Source organism: Henckelia pumila, chromosome 2, assembly GCF_033568475.1.
Source record: "Henckelia pumila isolate YLH828 chromosome 2, ASM3356847v2, whole genome shotgun sequence".
Classification (NCBI taxonomy): Eukaryota; Viridiplantae; Streptophyta; class Magnoliopsida; order Lamiales; family Gesneriaceae; genus Henckelia; species Henckelia pumila.
This window is the reverse complement of record NC_133121.1, coordinates 146,330,530-146,354,733: the sequence shown is the minus strand read 5'-3', so window position 1 is coordinate 146,354,733 and position 24,204 is coordinate 146,330,530. Positions and strand designations below refer to the sequence as shown.

The window sequence follows — 24,204 nt, the reverse complement described above, 5'->3', positions numbered from 1 at the left end:
AAAGTACGATTATAATTTTTTATTTATTTTTTAATAAGTAAGACTATTATTTTAGAATTCTTTGGATATATTCATATAGCTTTGCAGGAGATTATGGCAGCTTTTGACAATGTTTCTAGAATGCACTTTTGAACTTTCATTCACCTAATTTTCTGAACCACTTTTAAACTTTTTTTTCATCAAATTTTGTGAAGCACTCATAGAAACAATCTCAAACATTGTCTATATGTATTTGAAAACACAAAACCTTCCATAAGATTGTCTTAGTCAATCTTGTGAGATAGATCGACTCGAATTAACTCATGAAAAACATTATGTTTTTATATCAAAATTATTAATTTTCGATGCATATGAATTGGTCGACTCATCTTATGAATCTATATGAATTGGTCGTTATATCACAAATATAGATTTCGTAAGACCGTATCACAAGATATCTACTCATTTTAAAACTATGATCATTTTTTTAAAAAAAATTCAACCATCCAATTAAAAGCTATTTTTTCCCCCAGTTTTCAGTGGTAATCTATACTTCTATACTATTAATACTATCAATTAAACTTTAGCTATGCATACTAACCGGAAAAAATCTAACGCATTGATTGTCCAAGATCAGGTGAAACACAAATGAATTTCGTAGGAAAGAAGAGATTACATAAATAAAGTTTAGCCACACTAATCATATCACAAATGCCCATAATATTATGCCAGTGAGAACACCCTCCAGCTCTAAAAACATTTCAAATGAGACCACTCCTCACCTCTCTTCATCTATTGCTCAACCAAAACTTTTGCCGCAACATACTGAACCCGTTTCACCTCTCAACTAGCCCGTCATGATCAAGATTCTTCGCCCTTTGGTCCTATGTCACCATCAACACTCAAGATGGGGTGACTCGCCTTACTAGAGAGGGTTCTGTAAATAGCTCTGATCGTATCGGGAGTTGTTCTGCAGCAACCTCCCACTAGAGATGCCCCAACTTCACACCATTTGTTCACATAAGAGACAAAGTCGCTGTCCGAGACCCCAGTATTTTGCTGCAATACAATACAAGATGATCACACTGAAACAACCACGAAATGCAGAAACATCTACATATGCTGACTGCCAAGTTATATTTAGCCTGCTTCTGTCTAGTGACCCCCCTTTTATTTGGTCTTCGCTTTATTTATGCTTAACATGTGTATATCTTGCAAGGAGAAAATGTTGCCGAAATCAGGAGAGTATCGGTCAAATTACACGAGTAGCAAGAGTTCCTGACCATTCAGAAAACTCCTCATATTTCTCACATGCCATGATATTGTTTTGTAAAATAACCGAGAAAGAAGAAGCTGGGGAGAATCTATCCTTTATTAAAATGAATGAAGACAGGAAACCAAAGTAAAAGGACTCACCACCCACTCCTTCTTATCAGCATCATAACTCTCACCGCTATTTGGGTAAATAAGTATTGGTTTGGTAGTCACCTGAGGTAAAATCAAGTCATGATAAACAGTAAAATATTTTCAAAGGCGTCTACAGCTAGAAATTGTGGCACAATTTTCAGTATCATACACATAAAAACAAAACAAACAAACAGCAGCAAACAATCAGGATGGAAGAAACACGTAATATGTACCTTCTTGATGCATATAATCAGATCTTGGATATATCTAGGTGGGGTACAGTTAATTCCAACTGCGACAATTTTCTTGGAATTTTCACCAATGGCAGCACAATCGAGCAAAGAATCACCACTAACAACATGAACACCATCCTTAGAATTGAAGGACATCCATGCAGGTATATTGATTTCCTCTTCGTCAAGGAGCTGAGCAAAAGCCTGAACAAGCACAAAGTATTGTCAATAACAAGACTCCAAAAGGCTCCCATCCAACAAAATGCACCATTGCACATTAAAATGATTCTCAAGGACAAGAATCCAGAGTTTTATGCATTCATTACCCTGTTTCCTTCTTTTTTTTATCGAGAAAAACAAGGTCTTCAGCAAATAAACTTGGTACCTGAGCTTCTAGTTTATTGGGTACTGTTTCAAAGGCTATAAGATCAGGACCAGAGTCTGCAAGAACCTTAACCCTCCTCCGGTGAAAATTCTTTAAGAACTCCAGATCCATAGCATCTCCATAGTCACCACTAGAAGTCATCAAGAAAAATAAGAGAAGATTAGATTTGTCCACCGTAAGCAAAAATAAAGGCTTGATACTGTATTGCACGAATCAGATAAGATTACAGTCCTGTTATAGCCAAGAAGCAAGTAAAAGCTTCATCCCTTGCTAGAATTAAAGGATGATGGAACATCATAAAAAATTTTATAAGTCCAAACAAGTAAGATGAAGGTGTCCGACAGAGTGAAATGTGACCTCTAAAAAGAGTGGAGAAGCATGAAGAGAATTGAGATCATATCCTTCTTATCACAGCTCCAATATAGAAAAAATATCTAATCCTGGACAGAATCACAGAATCTTAAGTTAAGCTCACCTATATTCTGAACCATCAGCCAGGTACGCACCATAACTTCCCACAGATGCTGCAACCAGTATTGGCCGCTGCTTCAGAATTCTACCACCAGGAGCATGACCAGAAAGGGACTCCCGGCACCTATTGTAGTAAACATCCCGTGCCTCGCGAGCAATTTCAACGCTCTTTGTGAGTAAGCCTTCACTTTCTTCTCGAGAATAACCTTTCTGCTCAAATCCCTGTATGGTTGCCTGCAATTTCAGAAAAAACTTATTTCAGATTAACCCATATCAACTCCTTGCAACACAAATTTCACTACATGAAATGAAAAGAAAAAGGCACCTGATAAGATGCCGTGAGTATTATGTCTGCACCAGCTTCCAGGTAATCAAGATGTACCTGTTCTATAAAGATAAATAATGAGCATTTGAAGAAAAATAGAACTCGGACACTTTACATTTTAAATTTTGTGAGCCAGGCCATTATTTTCCAGCAGGACAAGAACCTCAGAGTTCAATGATGTCATGCGGTTATCACAACCACCAAGAGATGGTAGCGTTTTTTTTAATTAATGGTCATGAGATGCTAATTCTGCAGGTAAAAACCTTCTGATTAACAGTCCAAACACACTGGAGGAAACATCATAATAATAAGCTTAGTTATGCCTTCAAATTCTAATATCAATTAACTTCCTAGCGTCCACGTAATAACCCATAACCTCGATAAAATTGCAAGCAACCCGGAGTTTTATCCAAATCATGAAGGCTGAAGCACTTCCTAAAAACCATTAGAGCATATCCTCCAATTTAGTGGAAATTGGATAACTAAAATAGTAAATATGCTTTCAGAATAAATTCCTAAGTTCCTACATTCCCTAAACAGCCATTGAGCAGAAACTGGAACAGAATAGTACAAGCCAGGCAGCCACCTAAGTGTGAATTTGGAACTTTCACTAGTGTCGGTTCCGTGAGCTTCTTCCCTCTGTCTAAATGCCAACACGTACAGAATCAAGAACTCACTGCAAGATTCGGGGTAAAATAAAACTCCACGGAAACAAGAAACGCAACAAAAAAAAAAAAAAATTTGATGGCCAAAAAGTACTGTCACTATTTAAAACCGCAGCAAACCTGTTAATTAATAAGACAGACAACACAACCAAGCACGAAACAAAGAACGGGCGAAAGAGGGAGTGGGAGACGTACGGCGCGGACGAGGTGAGGGGAAGTGAGTATACATTTGGCGCTCCAAAGAGGGTCGTTGAGATCCGCACCATGGCGTTCCAACTCGGTCGCGAGCCCACCGTCGATCACGGCCACTCCGCCGCATACACGGAGGAAATCTGACATGGCGCTCTCCACTGGACCCATATTCAATAATACTGGAAGAAACTGGAAAATGATGTTGTCAATTTATAGTTGAATTTGGACGCATCTTTCCAAAACTTGAACGTTTGTCGACTTCCTCAAAATCGTCGAAATCAATCCTTTCTGTCCCCCTTACCCGAAATTTCATTCCTTGCCAAGATTAAAATTTATTTATTTATTTATTTTACAGAGTTCTCTTATGGTGCCCAACTTTATATGCCCAACTCCATGCGCCCACCATGTACAATATGTGATAAGTCAACTAATCAATTGTGTTGGTCAACTCACATATTGTACATGGTGGGCATGGAGTTGGGCATATGAGTTGGGCACCATAAAAAAAACTCTTATTTTACATTGAATATTTATATTTTATTTATGCACTTTTAATTAAGAATTGTATAAAATCAAATGTGATATGGTGAAATGATAAATTTTGAAATTAAGAAAATAGTTTCACGAAAGTGGTTATTCTTTGGGCAATTTGCTCAAAAATCCCCAAATGCAAACATGTTTTGCTTTGGGATCTCTAGTCATAAAATGTGGTACAAAACAATACAAGATGTGGTACAAAACCATACAAAATATGGTACAAATTAATAAAAAAATGTGGTACAAAAAAGTGACTAGGAAGTGCAGAGCAAAATATGTTTGCATTGGGCATTTTTGAGCAATTTGCACGTTCTTTTAGATATATTCATTTATTTTTATCATATAGTAAGTACATTTATAGTTATGAGATTGATCTTATTTGATTACTTTTGAAAATTTTAATCGTCGTAAAATCTCTTACAAAAGATTAATATATCTTGAACTTTTAAAATTTTGATGCCCCTTGCCTTCTCCATTCTCGTTGCTTTTTCATTTGAAATGATGACTACCAACATCAATAGAATAAAAATTTCTGAATGTAATTCGGTATTGTCAGATAAATAATCATACACAAAACTGAATGCAATTAAATGCGGTGAAATATTTTTTTTTTAAATCTTGGATGATGTTAGCTTAAATGTATAGAATATTAAAAAATAGGAAAATAAAAATTTACATTTGGACACTTGCCATGCACAAATACAGATATTGATATTACGAGAGAGAACTAAATACACTTTATATTTATTTTTTGTAAGATACATGGACAATGATACCCTTTTTCTAGTAAATTTATTGATTGTCTCAATTCCTAAAATAAATTATTTTAAATTTTTAATCCCTCAAAAAACTATGATTTAATTTATCCATAAATACAGAAAAATAATAGAAAATTACTCATTGATATAATTCTTAGTTTTATTCCATGTAATTTACTTTTTAATTCGAAATTTCAAGTTAAGTAAATTTTTGTTCTCATGTTTCTTCTATTCTAGTACTTTTGTGCACGCTCTTGTATAGTTTATTTTTTAACGTAAACAAAAAATGGTGAAATTAACAAATACAAAAATTGTAGTGTTTCCGTAAATAAATAATATTCACCAAAGAGGAATAAATATAATCAATTTTATAAAGGTGAGTGATATTTTCGTAAAAAAAATTAACATCAAATGTCACAAAGTGAGTTTTGTTTTGGTAAATAATTAAATATCAAATAACTAAGAAAAATAGAAATCATATAAAATGACTAATTTTTCTAATAATTTTAATTTTGTTAAGAATTAAGTTATGATACAATTCTAATTTTATATCAAACTTCATCAACCAATTGGAAAACAATTAATTAAAAGATCTCTAATGTAATAAAGATAATAAGATTTTATATATTCTATATATTCTTATATGTTTCTGTTGTAACTAATTTTTTTTAAAAAATATCACAATATAAAGCTACTAAGGATAATCAAAATTTTAAAAATAATATGTTGATTTGTAAGATTTATTATGAACATCTTTTCCGACAAATATTTTCAAACAAAAGCAAATTGGACATGCAATCATGTTAATATTTTGTGGGTTATATATAATACAAAAATATTAAACTATTAATATTTTAAGTGGCACACATTGCATGCTTGTATAATACACGTTTTTTTTAACTAAAAATTTTTTTTAAAAAAAAAGGAAGGAGGTCATACAAAAGTACAAACCATCCCTAATAATATGATACTAGTAATTTATAAAAGAGAAAATTATGGTGAATAAATAATTTATGTTATATTCAAAGATAAATTAAATTGTTAATTTTTTAATTAAAAAATAAATATGAATTTAGTGATAAATAATAAATTTATTGAAATATGAAAGTATAAGCATTTTTGTCTATCTATTAAATTACCCTAATTTGATTTATAGCATCTATTATTCATGAAAAAATATATTATCATAAATTTATCATCACAATATTGTTATAAAAAGTCTAATTGTATAAAATTAATCTACGTAATTTTTTATTTTAAGTAATTTTGAAATTTTTTAATAATTTTTTTTTGTGTATGTACGTATCGTGTGTCAAACACACTAAAAAGTTTTTGAATGAATAAAATAAAGTGAAAATAATACATTTTTATATAATAAAATTTTTCAATATTTTTTCTTAAGTGGAAAAAATGGCATATATAATCGGGATGGGGAGTAATTTTTAATGATTAATTAAAATTATTACTATTAAATTTTATTTTTGGATGAACTGAAGCAAACTACAATCTAATTACAAGTATATATTTTTTAAAAAAAATAATTGGAACTAATTAAAATAAAGACATTTGGATTTGTGTTAATTCAATTTAACGAATGACAATTAGCTGAATGTAGATGGGATGGTGTTCACCTACTTGCTGCAGCCAACTATAATAGAACCGCGATTTTCCTAGGCACCGTCCATATCCTACTCCTAGTTGCATACAATTTACAAGTAAATTTTGTTCTCTGATTTGGAGTATCAGGGAAAAAAATATCGATGTATGTTTTTACGCGACATATTCGAACTAACATATTGCTTGAAAACAAATATGTGAAGTCTGTTAATATTTTGTTTATTTTCAAACAAGATGTTCGACCAACATCTCATACACAAATACCGCATAAAATCTCCCAACATTTGGAACCAGTAGTACTGATACTATTTATCGTGTTATGTATCCACACTCAAGATGAATACCAAGAACAAAGTGACTATAGCACATCTATCCATTCACTTGATGCAGTGGCACATAAACTTACGAAAAAACCATGTTCTCATGTAATAAAAAACAATATCAATGTTATCAAGGGCAGAAGGGTGTCCGAGAATTGGTGGTGTCAGCGTCTGACCAATGGTTAGGAGTTCGATTTTTTTGACCAACACTTTTTTGAATGAGCCTGTCGCACAACGCTCTTGCTCAGTACGATTTACATGATTAACCTGATTTGTAGATTATTGCGTTAATCCAAAAATTTACCCAGTATGTAATTAAGGATAGCATTGTGTGTTCCTACATCATTAAAAAAAACAATAACAATAAATAGTATCATCTCAAAATAAATTTCAACATTTTGTTAGCCTAAGATGTGGAGCTATATAGAGGCAAGGGAGGACAACCACCATCCCAAATGTTGGTGTGAAAAAATACTTTTAGATTTTTAAAATTGTACACATAGTTATTATTAATAAAACATTAAAATATATATCTAAAAACCTCTCTGCCATTAACCAACAACACGCGTTTGAAGAGGGAACAAAAGTATTTCTTCTTTGTTATTGTAATACATTTATGTTGTTTTTTGTTAGTATTCCAACCAAATTTTTCATCAATTAATCAAATTGAAGATGAATATTTTTTTTAAGACGCGAGAACTTACAGCTGCTATTTTTCGATGCGCACTGGGTAAACCACCAGACTTACGCAATAGACTGCAACTCACAGTCCACGCTAGGTAGGTAAACCACACCGAATAAGCTCTGTGCGACAGGCTAATCCAAGAAAGTGTTGGTAAAATAATCGAACATCTGACCAATGACCAAGTGCTTACTTACTCCACCAACGCGAATACCCCATTAGGGCAATTGGAGATGAATATTTGAATTATAGATTAATTATTATATTAAGAGAGAAATATTTCGTAACTTGTTGAATGTAATTATTATTAAATTTAAGAAAATTTCAAGTCGTAGAGGATATTACAAGTTATCTATATATGAAATTAAAAATACATTATTTATATTCCGTTATTATAGTTCACACAAAATTTCAAAAGAGTATGTCTCTTCTAAGACGTCTCGCGGATAACGATCCGTGAAATGAGACAATCTAATCCATATTTATAATAAAAAAATAATATTTTCGACATAAAAAGTAATACTTTTTTCATATATGATCCAAATACACGATCCGTCTCACGAAATTATCAAGTGAGAACGTTTCACAAAAGTTTTTATGATTTCTGAATCCATCTCTGGTTGGCCTTGTTCCCTACCACCAAAGTACGTACAGATTTTGATCCGTCATAAAGGCTTTTAGAAATCGACTCGACAACAATTACATCCACTAGATAACGCAACATGTCCTCCTGACATACAAATCGATCATAATCCATAGCAACAAAGTGAAAATAGGGGTAATTTTTCAAGATCAAAATTATAGAGCATCAAGATCCATTTCGTAAATCCCTTTGCCGGGTGGGCCACAAAACATGACAAGGCCACTTTGTTTTGTCTGCTTATCCCGACATCTACCTCGGACTTGGTTGTCGATTCTGATTATAATGGCATATGTTCTTTATGCTCTGCGCCAATTTCAGATTCTACAAGACTATTCCTTCCACTGGGAGTGGCATATATTCTTTCGCATATAGTTGAGGATAGAGTTCAATCACCATGTAACAGATCTAGGAATCTTTCCAACAGAAACAACTTATCGCACTTTTTTTCAAAACTTGCAAATTTTAGAGAGATACTAGACAGCTATCATGGTCACCACTCAGCTCTATTGTACACCCATGATCGAATGTTAGCTGAGTCTGACAAAGAATAACACAATACTCGACAACAAGGTCGGTTCCAAGTCATTGCGCACGATGATTGCAAATGCACTTATGTCACTTGGGCAACAATTTCTGCTCACAAATGATACAAAATTAGACTGCTTAAAATTTAAAAAGTTGTAAAATATTATTTAATACTACAACCTTGCGTATTTACTGGTTCACAAGTTACTACCATCATATTCTACCAAAAATTGAAAAAAAGCAATAATAAATAATAAAAAGAAAAGAACAAGTATGAAGAAATACGGCAGGCAGTGTGGTGCTAATCAAGGCTCATAAATATTCATCCTCGGGTGTGGTGTCATATCTTCAGCCACCATTGCACTTAATGAAAGGTGTCTAACTAGGATTTTGTTACCATGGCATAGGTGTAGGGGTTGGTGCGGTGCAAAGCGCCCACAAATTATTCCAGGACATCTTAATTTTTATTCAGCCTGTTCAATAATACAAAATATTGTATGACATTAGTTTGATTCGAAACTACCACCAATGTGCCTTCAACAAGGATAAAATAGGCAATATTTTCAAAGAGCCATTTATATTACATGGGTGCTTAAGCATCTTAACTCATCATATGCACGAGTTACCTTCAGAGTGCAAAGAATGGTGCCATCAGAGACCTGTTGGCCGGCTAAGACTTGGAGCCCACTAATATAACCAGCAGCTGATGCCTTCACAACATGCTGCAGAAAAAGTGAGTCAAAAACCAAATTAACAAGTAAAACGAGTAAGGCTTAATGGTCATATGAAACACAAACCTCCATCTTCATTGCTTCTAAAACCAATATGGGTTGCCCTCCATCAACTTTTGTTCCATCCTTCACCAAAACTTTGACAACTAAACCAGCCATAGGAGCCACCATAGTACCAGGTGGATGTGAGGAAATCTCAGCAGCAGGTCTATATTGGTTTTCTACATCATCAGCAAGTTCAATCCCCTTTCTACGTTTAAAGTGGTGATGATGTGATCCATGCCAGATGTGGATATGCTCCATCTGACCCTGAAATGTAGACATCCCTTGAACTCTTATTTAGGGCTATAAATGCAAAATGTTGTGCTAAAGAAACCACTGGCGAGGGTCAACACCGTACAGACAAATCTAACGACCCGATGCGAACCACTGGAGGGTCAACACCGTACAGACAAATCTAACGACCCGAGGCGAAAGAATTCATGTACACACTGGAAACATACAATGGTACCATCTTAGGACAACAGGTATACATCTTTCATAAGCAATTTATTAATCATACACGCGAGGGGGACTGTTAAGCATAGGTCCTTTCCCTCCTCCATTTAATGGTGTTGTGTGCTTTCATGTACATGTACCGCGTGGTCTAAGGTGCTAATGCATCAAAACCATTTGTGATCCATGTGATGCATGTCTCCAGGTTTGTTCACTTATAATTATATCAAATAACTCATTCACCAGCTTGCTGCTCTCATAATATTAGTGGTTTTCCAATCTTGCAGCCAAAAGCGTCAAGGCGTACATGCTTGTCGGTAAAATCATCAAGGAATATTCAGATACACATTTTCAACCTGAGTTGTTACTTGTGTCTCGATGTAAGCTAAAAGGAGTAGGGCTTCCACTTTCTGATGGAAACTATAACATCAACTATACAAATGAGAACAAATGAATGAATGATGATAAGAGACGCATAAACGCTCAACAAGCAGAGAATTTAATATACAAAACTTCTTGCAATTCATTATTTTGTAACTGGGTTCACAGATTAACCTTGGGATAAACAGCTATGCTGACATTTGTGCTCACACCATCATGCTCAACTCTGAAATCATGCTCACTTAACCGCATCACATTCATCTCGAGACCTGAAAAACCGCTTTGTCCTGTCTGTAAACACAAAGCAACAAGGTAAACATACTTTAAATCAAATGAGGTCTAAGAAAAATGTATAACTACCTCAATTACATATTTCCCCGTCGGCAGATAACTGACATGGACTGGTACAATTTTTAAGCCAGTGTTGCTGGACTCATCATCCCATTCAAGTTCTATGAAACGCTTGGCACAATGATTGACTCGGAAAGGCGGATTAGCATACCATACAGAAAGATTACCTGCACGAGATTATATAAGCAAAGCTTCTAGAACGTACAAGGTGGAGATATGCATAAGAGTTGCCCTAACACATTACCAGGGGCCCTTTCCTTCACTGCTGCATGTTCCTTTTCACAAACACATACAGCTGCAATTGCAGCACTATGTACAGCAGCATTATGCGCTTTTTGAGTTGATAACGAATTATTTGAATCAATGAATAGATCATCCTTGTGCAACTCAATGAAATGGGTTTCAACTTCTCCATTTTCAAAAGCTCCATGGTTTGCAAGTTTCAAGAGAAAATCTATGTTGGTTGGCAGACCAGCAACCTGGAAATGCTACTGATCAGATCTGAACAAAGGATATGGAAATTGAGACCTTTGAGTAGGCACTGGAAGCGAGATGAAGTAAGGAGATACGTGAAGGTCTATCTGATTGAAGCACCAGGCAGTGAACAGACATTCACCAACAAGATATGTAGGTGATAGAGCGCAAAACTTGTCAAATCCATAAAAAAAACATATGCAGCTATAGGGTAAAAACTGAGAATTTCCAAGCTTACACATACAAAAGGGAAAGTCATCAGACTGAGGAGTTTTCATGGGCAGAATGATGCTTTATAAATATTCAGGAAAGGATATTTCATGGCAAAGCATCAGGCAATTAAGATTAAGAGAAAAATTTGAACTCAATTCAACAGTCAGGAATGTTCCATGAAATATGCATTTGCTGAAGGTTCTAAACAACTTGTAAACTATTTAGTAAGTAACTGATTTCACATAAACAATGTCACAGGCTAAATAAATGTAGAGTTCAGCATACCTGAAAATTTGAAAGACAGTCCTTCATTTTTGTTAAAGCAATGTTTCGATCTTCCCCCCACACTACAAGTTTTGCTATCATGGGATCATAATGCATGCTAACCGTGTCTCCCTGCTCCACCCCAGTCTCGACCCTGACTGGTAAACGGGATTGCTTCACATGAGCAAAAGACAGATAATATGAAAAGCAAATCTTGGGGCTTCTACACCCAGAGATGTATGAAGTTCCTAGTAGTTTGTCAATATCAATATGATCAGAACCAATGGCTACTTGGGCATACTGGCATGAGGAATACGGAGAGAGAGTTTGGAAGCTGCGTGATTTTCACCATGTTCTAACAGGCGCCCGCCTAGGACCATGACTGCCCAGCGCCCCGATTTTTGGAAAACTGATGTCTCGGGCGTCGTTATATTAATCGGCCGCCTAAATTAATATATTATTTTCTTTATTCTTTTAAATATTATTTGGCATATTTGCACGTCAATTTGAATCGGATGAAGAGGAAGAATATGTCAATTTGAGTTTGAGTTTGATACGGAGGAATTAGTAGAGAAATATGGAGATTAACAAAAATAATTAGATATAAGCTAAAAAAAAGTGCCTAGGCTCTAGGTGGTTGCGGGTCTACTGCCTACCGCTTTTTAACACTGGATATTTATTTGACTAAATCAACACTCTTATTCCATGTACCTCTTGATGAAACTTGGACTGGTTGATAATGATGAAGAATACCAGTTGCCGGGAGAAATCCTTTTGGGACATTCTCAGCATATATACGAGCTTCAAAAGAATGGCCTGTAACAAGGAAAACAAAGGAATCCATTCGTTTAGTCTGATAATTAACTGCAGAGATTCGTCGGCCAAAAAAATGACAAATTTAGAGTAGCAAATCCTGAAAGATGCACAAGTGAAACAGTAAAAGTGAGGATGCTGCGTAGGGGCAAAATATAATAAAGAATCGTGTAATCAATCATCTTGGGGCACTCATAAGTGTTATATAGGTGGTTATGAAACGTTTGACCTCAGATCAAAACCTCTTATTGAATTTCCCTCCTCTATCCTACTCAATTTGAAATAGTCCCACCTCAACTTTGAAGCATGCAACATGGAAGATGTTTTAGATTTGTAGGGTGAATGCAATAACCTGACAATGGCACCTCTGATTGACTAATTGGAAGAGGCTCTCCGTTGGCAATACGGATTTGCCACTCCACGAGATCTTGATCAACAATCATCTCAGTTACAGGATGTTCAACCTGCAACTAAGTGCATTACCTTCTGCATGGAAAATATATAAAGCTTACATAACTAAGGGAGGACTCCACTTGGAGAGATCAAGCCACCTGAAGACGGGTATTCATCTCCATAAAATAAAACTGCCCAGAGATAGTATCGACTATAAACTCGACCGTGCCAGCACTGTGATAATTGACTGCCTTCAAAAATCAAAACATAGAAAATTTAAGACAGAAAAAAGGAATTGAAGGTAAAGAAAAACAAAATAAAATGCAGATGGCACAACCACGTCAGAAAAGGGTATGTATGTAAACCTTGGCAGCAGACACAGCTGCTTGACCTAAGTGGGAGCGAAAACCAGCATCGATATTTGGCTGCATGTACAGTATTTCGGTCATAATTTAGCTCGCAATCACCAGGGAAAGAAAAAAAGGAGCGAATCTGGGAAAGAAGAATTACAGCAGGAGCTTCTTCAATTATCTTCTGGTGTCTCCTCTGGACACTGCAATCTCTCTCATTTAGATGTATAACATTACCCTGTTTGTCCCCGAAGATCTACAGATAATGCGTGCAAATGATTCAGCAGCTGTCTCTACTGATTATGTGCACAATAAAACCGTCGTCCCCCACTTCAAACCCTATTGGCTACCAGAAAGAATTGAAAAAAAAAAAGGCAAAAGAAAATATTTCGTGCATGATACTATCTAAAGGGTAAATACAAGGACATAAGTACTAAAAGAGATAAATAACATCAAAAGTGGGTACCTGGACTTCTATGTGCCTAGGTTTAGTGATATATTTCTCCAACAGGATTGTGTTTATTCCAAATGATGCAGCAGCCTCACGTTGTGCACCAATGAAAGAATCAGAGAAATCATCAGGACTCTGCACAATCCTCATACCCTACAATTGGAAAAACAACAAGTTGGACGATAAAACCATCAACAATGATGACCGGAGATACTGAGTACCCAGTCTCCAATCAGTTCAGTCAAGTAAAAGAAATGGCCCAATGTCACATGTGCATATTGCTTGATTAAGAGCTTGAACCAGGAGTTGCATGAATAATTTGAAAGATGCACAGCACAAATATGGAAGCAACTATCATTTCTGTTTGTCAAACTCTGGTAATTTTAACCTTTGTGGCTAACCAAATTGTTTTCAAATTTGTACACAGATTCCGATTTTATTATACAATGGTGTGCATGGTCTACACCAATAGGCCTCCGAGTCCATCATTTTTGCTCCCCAAAAATCACAAAATATAATTTTTTTAGTGATAAACAAAAATTTACACGAGAACAGAGAGATTACGGTAAGGAAATATTTGAACCACCAATGATCTTAGAAATTCAGCTTTGACAAACTATTTTCATGATAAAGAACAAATACTGGCGCACCTTCCCTCCACCTCCATGAGTGGGCTTAATCAATATAGGATATCCAATTTTGTCTGCTTCCAACTTCATGAAATCAATATCTTGATTGTCACCATGATATCCAGGCACAAGGGGTACTCCAGCTGCACCCATTATTCTTTTTGAAGCACTGAAGCATGATATCCAACAACAATTAGCAATCCATGCAACAAATTCCTTAAGGATTGACTAAATGTGTGAAAACAGAAGATGGAACGGTAAAAAACATAGCACAGCCAACAAGAAGGTAATGTACTTATCAAGGCTTAAAATAAAGGTCCCCTTGAAAATGTGCAATTTACTTTTTTCCCATCTTTGAAATAATAAATACATGTAAAGAGACTACATGAAATGATGCAAAGCCCATTGCTGGAAAGGCCAAATAGTTGAAACACACGCACCACATGGGCATATTGATGTTTAGCACTTGGTGCATTTGAATAGATTCTTCTCAAACTATGTCACTTAGAAATTATAAATATTATTTTTATTCATGATTTATTGGATTCACCAATACTTTCTCTTGTGTGTGAGTGGAGTATTCTATTTGATGTGATGTACACAAGTTTCCTTGTTTTCTTCTGATGTCTTACTCTTAATCTCGCTTTGAAGTGTTGGAAATGATATTAACATGGCGTGAGAGTGAGAAAATCAATCAAATGCTTGACCGGAACTGAAGAAGGATCAAAGGGAGAAAAGCAATGAACAGAAGGCAATGGAGATTCCCTGCTTTTTTCACCTTTTGTCACCCATGTCACGAATTGCAGAGGCAGGAGGCCCAATGAATGTAAGACCCTCATCTTCACAAAGTTGAGCAAAATCAGCACTCTCTGATAAGAAACCATAACCTGGGTGGATAGCCTAATCATCAAAAAGAAGATATCCCACTCTAAAAGTACGTCCGAGAAACAATAAGAAGCAAATAATAACACCAAAACATAGATCATGAGAGCAAGATCATGAGACAACCAAAATACAGCCGTGAAAAATCCAGCAAGTAAAGCGCCTAATTAGCACTAGTTTGGTTATTCGCGATTCATCAAATGGAACTTCATCTGTGCGAGTTCGGGTTCTTTTAAAACTTTCCGAAATAACAAACTCCAAAACAAAACTATTCCTTTAAGACGTACCAAAGAAGCTTATGTCACGCCCAAAAATAAATAAATAAATTAAAAAGGCAAAATTGTTAACCTGGGAGCCAGTTTTGCTAGCGGCCTCGATGATCGAGGCGGCGTTGAGATAGCTGAGCCGAGCTGGAGGGGGTCCAATGCGAACGGCTTCATCAGCCGACTTGACATGCAAGCTGCTCTCATCGGCGTCGCTATAAATGGCAACTGTTCGAATCCCCAGCCGCTTCGCCGTCCGAATAATCCGGCAAGCAATTTCGCCCCTGTTTGCTATCAAAATTTTCTCTATTCTTTGAGCCTTACGGCTCCCTGATCCCGGCGCATTCGATGTAAATCCCCTGAACTGAAGAGTTAGGGGTTTTGTTCTTCGCCGGATTATAGAAGCTATAAACGCCATAGCTGATAGTAAATGAATTGAACTGCTCCTCTCCTTCAGCGTTATTTAATAAAATTTTAAAAATTTATTTTTAAATTCAGTTGGGATAATAATAATAATAATAATAATAATAATAATAATAATAATAATAATAATAATAATAATAATAATAATAATAATAATAATAATAATAATAATAATAATAATAATAATAATAATAATATCATAATATTTTATTTTTGCATAGGATTGGTCCTATGACAGACCTGCGTGGCATAGTTGTCCAAAAAGCATAATCATTTAGCAGAGTTATATAATAAAATGATTTTTTAATAAATAAAAATAAAAACTAAGTAAAAGCGAAAACAATTATATATTATTCTATCTATCAGAAAAAACACTTTTTTCTAAAATAAAATTTGTAACTTTTGTAGATAGTTTATATGTATTTATTTATTATAAATGATTATCTTTATCTAATTAGATTTAGAAGATTTGTGCTCAAAATAAATACATGAAGTTAATTTATGTAAAAATTTGTATTATGTTATTTACTTATATAAATAAGGTAATTGAATTCAATGAAAATTCAAACTCTTATGAATTCTTTATTTTATATATTCTTTTTTCTTTTCTTTTATGATTTATAACTTGTTATTAGGATATGATAGATATCGATAAGATGAAAATATACTAAAACGAGTTTGATAAAAAAAATTATTAAATAAAAATAGAATGTTTTGTAATTTGAGAAAATATGTGTCTTTGGTTTATCAAAACACGTACCAAGATATCCAAGTTAATTATCTTTAAACATCTTAAATTTAATAAAATATTATAGATAATATAGATATTATTAGTATTCTAAAAAATAATTAAAACTTTTAATCAAAATTTATTCATCTAATAAATGTTAAAAATTTTGAGTTTTTCAAATTTTTTTCTTATTGGTTAAAAGTTTGTTTGACAAAATAATACATGATTTTTCGGATATCTTTTTTGATAGGATCGGTGTGGGTGAGTTGTTATCCTCTAAAACTGCTTCACAAGGTGTATGCCAACTTCCCACGCTCAAGTTGTTGTAGCAGTTGACTCTTGAGACCGCTAAGTTAAGTTCATTTGAGGTTAATCAACTGAACTATTTTCCTTCTTACGTGTCTATGTTAATCAACCAACTTTAACTAAGTGCGGAATGAGGTTGACTAACAGATTGAACTTGTTCAAAATAGCTCAAATGATTGTGTGCGAGTGTTTGACAGAAACTAAAAAACACGAGAATTTTTTATGGATGCTCGGAGCTCAATCTCCTACGTCACCCTTACTTCCACCTCGAAAGGATTCACTCTAAAAGAATTTGATTATTACAACACTTTGCAACAGCCCACTCCAAGACTAGGACTTACACTCAACTGCCTATTTCAGAACTCATAGACTCAAGAACTCGTCTCTCGACTGATTCTTGTTACAATGAGGTTTGCAGCACCTCAACTGATAAATAACTACAACACGTTTATCACAACACAACACCTAGCACAACGTGATCCTCACTAATCTGATGCTTTGATATGCGTGCTTGTGCTCTTCGGCTTCTTGATGTATTCTTTGAAGTAAGCTTTGAATTCCTCGACTGAATATATGTGGGTAAACTGAAGGTGTTCAGTTTATCTTTTGACAGCTTGAATGTATTTGCGAGTTTTTTTCTAAGGAGCCGGATGCTTCTTCAAGCACTCATTGTTCTCTATTTATACTTGGTGGGCAACGACTCTTTCAAATTCAAATTGAGGTCGTTATCTTGTCTTGTCCTCGTACATCTTCTGACATGATAGTACAATGTTGTGCTCTGGCTTTGCAGCGTTAGCTATGTACGAAAAAGTCTATCCACAGAATTAAGACTGATGTAATGAATTCGGTCTAGGTCACGCAGTCTTTGGAAAGTTCAATCTTGCAATTGTTTAGCTTGGTACTTCAATTTAGCATGAAGAAAGACTGATTCACTTTAGTTCCCTAAACTGAATGCAGTTTACTAAGTGAGCTCAGTTTGATTCGACTGCTTGATGATTTCAGTTTGACTCTCGTCAAAGTCAACTTAGTTTACTTATGCAGTTTTGCTCGAAAACTTCTTCTTCTTCTTCTTCTTCTTCTTCTTCTTCTTCTTCTTCTTCTTCTTCTTCTTCTTCTTCTTCTTTTTTTTTTTTTTTTTTTTCTCATGAACAAGTGCACTTTACCTCTCAATCCCGTCTTAAAACTCGGATGTGCGAACTTGTTATACATTTAATTAAAAAACCTTAAAAATTATTAACTATTAGTTATATAAACATATAATAAAATTTTTATAATAATATTATTTAAAATTTAAATTCATTCATTGTATCATATCAAAATAATTATTTAAACTCTACTACTTACTAATTTTAATAATTGATTACATAAGATAACACTCAGTGGGTCGCTTGAGTGAAATACTAGTTGGATAATCCCAAAATCTCATGTGAGACAATCTTGCAGATTAATTTTATGAGAAGTATATTCTATTTAGGTCACCCATGAAAATGTATTATTTTTTATGCTAAAAGTATTACTGTTATGGTAAATATGATCAGGAATAATCTGTGAGATCGTGTCAGAGAAGATACTTACTCTTGGATAATATAAGTGAGTTTGGATATAGATATTGGTAAAAATTATTGTTATATGGTTTCACAGATTAATTTTGTGAAATGGATCCCTTATTTGAGTTATCCATGAAAAAATATTATTTTTTATGTTAAAAAATATTACTTTCTATTGTAAATATGAGTGGAGTTGATCCATCTCATGAATAAAGATCCTGAGACTATCTCACAAGAGACCTACTCATAGATATTTTAGTTTACGCAAATAATTAAATAGGTTCAATTTTTAAAATGCTTGTGATTTTATTAGAGAAAAGTAGAAGCAGTTTAGACATTTGATAAACGTTGAAAAATAATTTTATTTTTATTTTTAAATAGAAGAACACGCAAAAACAAAAAAAAATTATCCAGCTTCTAAAAAATAAATTTTCAAGTGCATTTCTAAATAAATTTTGTAGCCAAAGAATATATTTTCTTAAAAAAAATCATTTTTCTAATGTATGGTTTAACACATGGCGAGTATTATCGTCCATAAATTTGTGTTAATGTGCAATTCTTCTTCTCTAGCTATTACTCCAAATATGAAATGAGGACAATCAAACCAAAGTCGCAAATGATCGAATTTTTTCAAGCCGAACTTGAATAATATTAATTGTTTTGTTTGATAGTTCATGAATCGTTTACGAGCTGTCATATAAAATAATAAATGAAATTAATATATTTCAAATCTTTTGAGTCTTTACTTTTAGGTAGCTCACGAACTTATATAAATATTTGAAGTTGAGCTTGTCGGCTCGAACTCTAGCCATCATTCGAACAAAACAACAACACTCGCATCCAAAAATATTAAAATTTTGAACTTCGAAACTAACTAGAGCTTAAATACCATTGTTCGAGCTACAGTTCGGGCCCTAAAGTTTTGGTGAAATTCTATTTGTTTACGTCCCTATTCAAGCCGCCACATGTGTACGAACTACACAAGTATATATTGAAGTAGTCTTGACATAGATCTAACGGTGTACATTTACCAATAAATGTGGGGTTAATTATTTTTTAGTGGACCCCGCATGTATTGATAAATAAGGACCCTTAGATCTATAATGTGGGTAATGCATGTAAAGGTAGGTAGATGAGATTCTAGCATTTGGGTAATACCCAAAACATGCATCCAACGGTTAGTATTTTAATTTTACACATAGGCATAAGTAATTATATATTGTTGACGTGGCAAATCATGAGACATTAGATCTATCATTTGGGTATTACCCATATGGTAGATTGAAATCTACTGTAAAGGTAGGTTGAAATGAACCCAGGTTTATGATGCTTTTTTCTTACCTTATCCAATTGAGAACATCTAAGAGTCATTTAAGCTGGATAATGTTGTTATTGATTGGAGCAGACAACCTTATGATGTACACAAATTAATATGCTGATATCCATCCAACTTATCATTTATTTGTTTTTAAAAACATTATCTGAGTAATCAAGTTGAAAAAGAAAATAAATTTCATGAATCTAAATTGGGAAAAAAAATGGTCCATTAATTTGTCTATTTTTTGTTTAGTCCATTAACTATTCAAATTTTGATTTTGATACACTAACTTTTAATTTTCGATTATTTTAGTTCAACTGCTGATGTGATAGCTGTCACGCCCTGGGCCCAGGCCCACACCTGCGCGACTGCACAATGGGCCCTATAGCAACTACTTCGTATTTGACCTCGCTTTTACAAAAATGATTAACCCAAGTTGTTATAAAAGTCCATTGTAGCCAATTATAAAATTATTTTAAAATTTTTTATTTTTTTCATGTGAGATAGGGGTATCAAAATTACCACTCCTTTAGAACACGACGTCCTCGTCGCGTCCTGAATCCTCGATCCACAAACACCGAGAATTTAGAGATGGCTCCTACGAGTTCAAGAGGTGGCTCCCGTCATGTAGCACTTTGTCCCGCAGGTTCAAGAGGTGACTCCCACACACGTAGTATTTTCGTATAGCACTTATTCCCAGGATTCCTGCTGGTGACCATCTCTGATACCACTAAAATGTCACGCCCCCAAACCGAGACGCGGCACCGACATTGTTAAAAAATTTGATATTGTAAGCCTCATAGTTCATAAAAAAAAACCATAAAGCCAGTCTATTACATAAAACGAAACTGTCAATTCAGTAAGAAACATGAATGCGGGAGCAATAAAATAAAATAATCCAAATTAAAAACAATTCCAGAGGTTTTCTTGTCTTAAAACCTCATCACCAACTCCAAAACATGTCTTGTTCGTCCTCGTCTACTTGATCTCCATTCCTATCAGGGAAGGAAAGTAAGGGGTGAGTGTTTGAGAAAATACTCAGTAGGTAGAGGACGTTCGTACACCCAAATAATAGTGTTACGCCTTAAACGCATACAAATCTCGTCTTGTAAGATTAATATTTTTAATGCATTAACAAATCTCATACTATTATGTTTTGATGATTATAAAACTCGATTAATTGTTACTAACCATTTAAAGTGAGATTTTGCAGATTAGATTTATTGACAAATAAATTATTGGAAGTTATTTTGAAGATATCAATGTATTTATGAAGTCTCATATTGCTCATATAATGCACACAATGTTATGTGGATGCAATGAAACATTGTTATGAAAATATGAAGAAAAGAACAAGAAGAAGCCAAAGTATGGAGCAGCAACTTCCGAAAATTACTGGGAATTTTATATGCATTTAAATCCGATCTCCACCAGTCATAATTCAGATGAGGAATTTTTAAATCTTCTGTCCAAATTTGAAAGAAATCCAACGACTATATTGAGAGATATGATTTTTTTCAAATATTCTGCACAGTACCTACTCCTGCCAGGAACGAAATCGTGAATATTCAACTTCAAAAAATAACTGGGAATGATTAAAACAACCAAATCAAATCTTCACCAATCAGATTAAAGTTGCGGATGTTATGCAACTTCTGTTTAAATTTCAGATCCATCCAACGGATGGATTGAGAAATATGAATTTTTCAAATGTGGCGACAAGAACAAGATGCAAAAACATGATGAAGCGACTTCCGAAAATTACTGGAAATGTTTGACTCGTTTAAATCAAACCGTTCATAATCAATATCAATATGTTTTCAAGCTTCAAGCAAAATTTCAGATCATTCCAACGGTTAGATTGTGAGATATGAGTTTTTTACAAAATCCGCTTAGTTTTGGGTGAAAGCAGGCAGCGGCGCCGAACACTTTATGTCTACTCCTTGACTTCTCAACACACGCTCCATGCACTCAAATCAGATTCTAATCCTTGCCAACTATAAATAGAGGCTTTCCAAGGTCATTTGAAGACATCCCAACTCATCTCTTCTCTCCTTTGCAAGCAATCTTCTCTCTATCAAAGTGTTTGTGTGATATATTCAAATATTTGAAAGTGTTTGTAAAAATAGTTTGTGAGTTGGTTGTGCTATTGTTGTAAAAACTTGAGTGTGAAGCCAAGTGCGTTGTGCTATCGTTGTAAACACTTGAGTGTGAAGCCATGTGTGTTGTGTTGAGGCTATCCTTGGAGCCCTTAAGGCCAAGTGTTCGAGTTATATCGACGCGGTGATCGTGTTGAGTTATACGGCTATCCTTGGAGCCATCAAGGCCAAGAATTTGAAGTGCTAGTGGATCCTTGGTTAATCGATCTTAACCAAGAAAGGGAGAAGTAGACGATTTATCGTCAAACTTTCATAAACATATCTTATCTCATTTATCGCTTTATTTCTTTTACGCATTTATTTTTGATTGATTTAAGTATTCCGCTTGCGTATTTACATAATCGCTTTAAATTGCTAAAGTTGTCAATAGAACCTAAATCCCCCCCATTAGGTTCTAACAAGTGGTATCAGAGCCACCTTTTTACAAAATATTTTCAAAAAAGGCTCTATGGCAAATCTAGCTAGCGATTATGCTCAAGGGCAATCAACCAATCGTCCTCCTCTTTTCAACGGCATAAACTATGAATATTGAAAAAATCGAATGTCCCTATATATCCAATCCGTAGATTATGACCCTTGGAAAGTAACTGTGAAAGGTCCCTACATACCTACGAAAGAGGTTGAGGGAGTCAAAATTCCTAAGGGAATGGACGACTTTTTAAAGGAGAATATGAAATTGATATCTCAAAATGATAAAGCTATGAATATTTTGCATTGTTCCCTAGATATGAACGAGTACAACCGGATCTCTATGTGCTCCTTCGCAAAAGAGATTTGGGACAAATTAGAGATATGTCACAAGGGAATCAACCAAGTCAAAGAGACAAAGATATATCTTCTACAACTCAAATACGAGATATTTGAGATGAAATACAATGAAGATATAGACACAATATTCCGAAGGCTCTCTCAAATCATCAATGAGCTAGCCCAACTTGGAGAACAATATCCAACCAAGCAAGTGTGAAGGAGAGCTCTACGCGCCCTACCCAAGGAGTGGGATGCCAAGAGGACGATCATCATTGAGTCCAACAAAGGCGACACCGCATCTTATGATCTTGATCAACTTCATGGGACCCTTAAAACCCATGAGTTAGAAGTATCTACAAGAAAAGAATCAAAAAGGGAGGATGAAAAGACCAAGGAAAAGGGGATTGCCTTATCCACCCAAGTCGAATAAGAAGATGATGATGATATGGCACTCTTCGCAAGAAAGTTCAAAAGATTTATGCGAGGAAACAACTTCAAAAAGAAGACGGACAAGGAATTAACATGATTCAACTATCAACAACAAGGCCATTATGCAAATGAGTGTCATCTCAAAAAGAAGATTGACAAGGGAAAGAAAAAAGCACTCATAGCCACTTGGAGCGATATCGATGATGACGAGGAGGAAACTAACATCTGCCTCATGGCTAAAAGTGATGACATCGCCTCTAACGAAGATGATGAGGTACCTTCCTATGATGAATTACTACATGCATATAAACATATGTTTGATATGGCTAAATCACTTAGAAATAAAAATAGAAACCTCAAAAATGAATTAGAAACTAAGGAGCATGAAAATCTAAGATTAAAGGATAACATAGCTCACTTAGATAAATCATTTGATAAATTCTATGTTAGTAGTAATAAATTGAATAATTTACTAAGCATGCAGAAATGTAGTTTTGATAAGGGTGGAATAGGGTATGGTAAGAAATTTATAGATTTTACTAGCCTTATTGCTAAAGAAAAAATGAGATCACCCCCTACATGCTCTTACTGTTGTAAAATAGTCGTGCTAGACATAAATGTAGATCTTTGAAATATCAATATGATCAAAAGAGCTATATGAAATAGAGGCCTAAGAGTACTTAACAACTCATCAGTTGGCATTATGAGATCATGATCTAAGGGAGTTCATCATAGACCGGTTTAAACTGCCTTGACTTGCGACTGGTCTTTCTGATGAACGCTGCTCTGTCCAAGGAAATAGGTTTTTAAAGAGGCCATAGCCCTACCTACTACTGGGAGCACTCTTGGAAAGTGGCGATGATGTTGTTATGAGAGACTGAACTCTTAGAAGTCCATTTTATATCTCTCTTTTCTAACACTGTGGACCCAAAAGAACTAAAGGGTACCAAAATCAATTATTGCAGGGAAATAGGAAAACTGTTCTCCCTAGCATATGGTATCTAGACAGTGGATGTTCTAGACATATGATGGGGAACAAAGAGCTAATCCAATCGATCAAACCAAAGGAGAAATGAACTGTCACCTTTGTAGACAACAACAAAGGAGTTATTG

General features: G+C 34.6%; 2 protein-coding genes across 3 annotated transcripts; both read right to left on the bottom strand.

Annotated features, from left to right (window-relative positions):
• Nucleotides 1-583: 583 nt before the first annotated feature.
• Nucleotides 584-3,955, bottom strand: LOC140881873 (homocysteine S-methyltransferase 2-like). 2 transcript variants are annotated; one of them, XM_073287509.1, is made up of 7 exons: nt 3,661-3,955; nt 2,801-2,857; nt 2,480-2,709; nt 2,005-2,134; nt 1,620-1,823; nt 1,396-1,467; nt 584-1,038 (listed from the first exon to the last, which is right to left on the bottom strand). In XM_073287509.1, the coding sequence occupies exons 1-7, from the start codon at nt 3,823-3,825 to the stop codon at nt 841-843; spliced, it is 1,056 nt and encodes a 351-aa protein (XP_073143610.1). In that variant the 5' UTR covers nt 3,826-3,955; the 3' UTR covers nt 584-840. The 2 variants fall into 2 exon arrangements, with proteins under 2 accessions (XP_073143610.1, XP_073143611.1); XM_073287510.1 differs by having other exon boundaries at nt 1,399-1,467.
• Nucleotides 3,956-8,284: 4,329 nt separating this feature from the next.
• LOC140881944 (methylcrotonoyl-CoA carboxylase subunit alpha, mitochondrial) lies at nt 8,285-15,869 on the bottom strand. The gene is made up of 16 exons (XM_073287628.1): nt 15,515-15,869; nt 15,063-15,184; nt 14,306-14,453; nt 13,671-13,808; nt 13,365-13,460; nt 13,220-13,279; nt 13,013-13,105; nt 12,814-12,925; nt 12,360-12,464; nt 11,670-11,806; nt 10,942-11,176; nt 10,707-10,864; nt 10,521-10,637; nt 9,537-9,779; nt 9,366-9,461; nt 8,285-9,212 (listed from the first exon to the last, which is right to left on the bottom strand). Exons 1-16 carry the CDS (start codon nt 15,845-15,847, stop codon nt 9,204-9,206), a joined length of 2,202 nt encoding a protein of 733 aa, XP_073143729.1. The 5' UTR covers nt 15,848-15,869; the 3' UTR covers nt 8,285-9,203.
• Between the last annotated feature and the right edge of the window lie 8,335 nt (nt 15,870-24,204).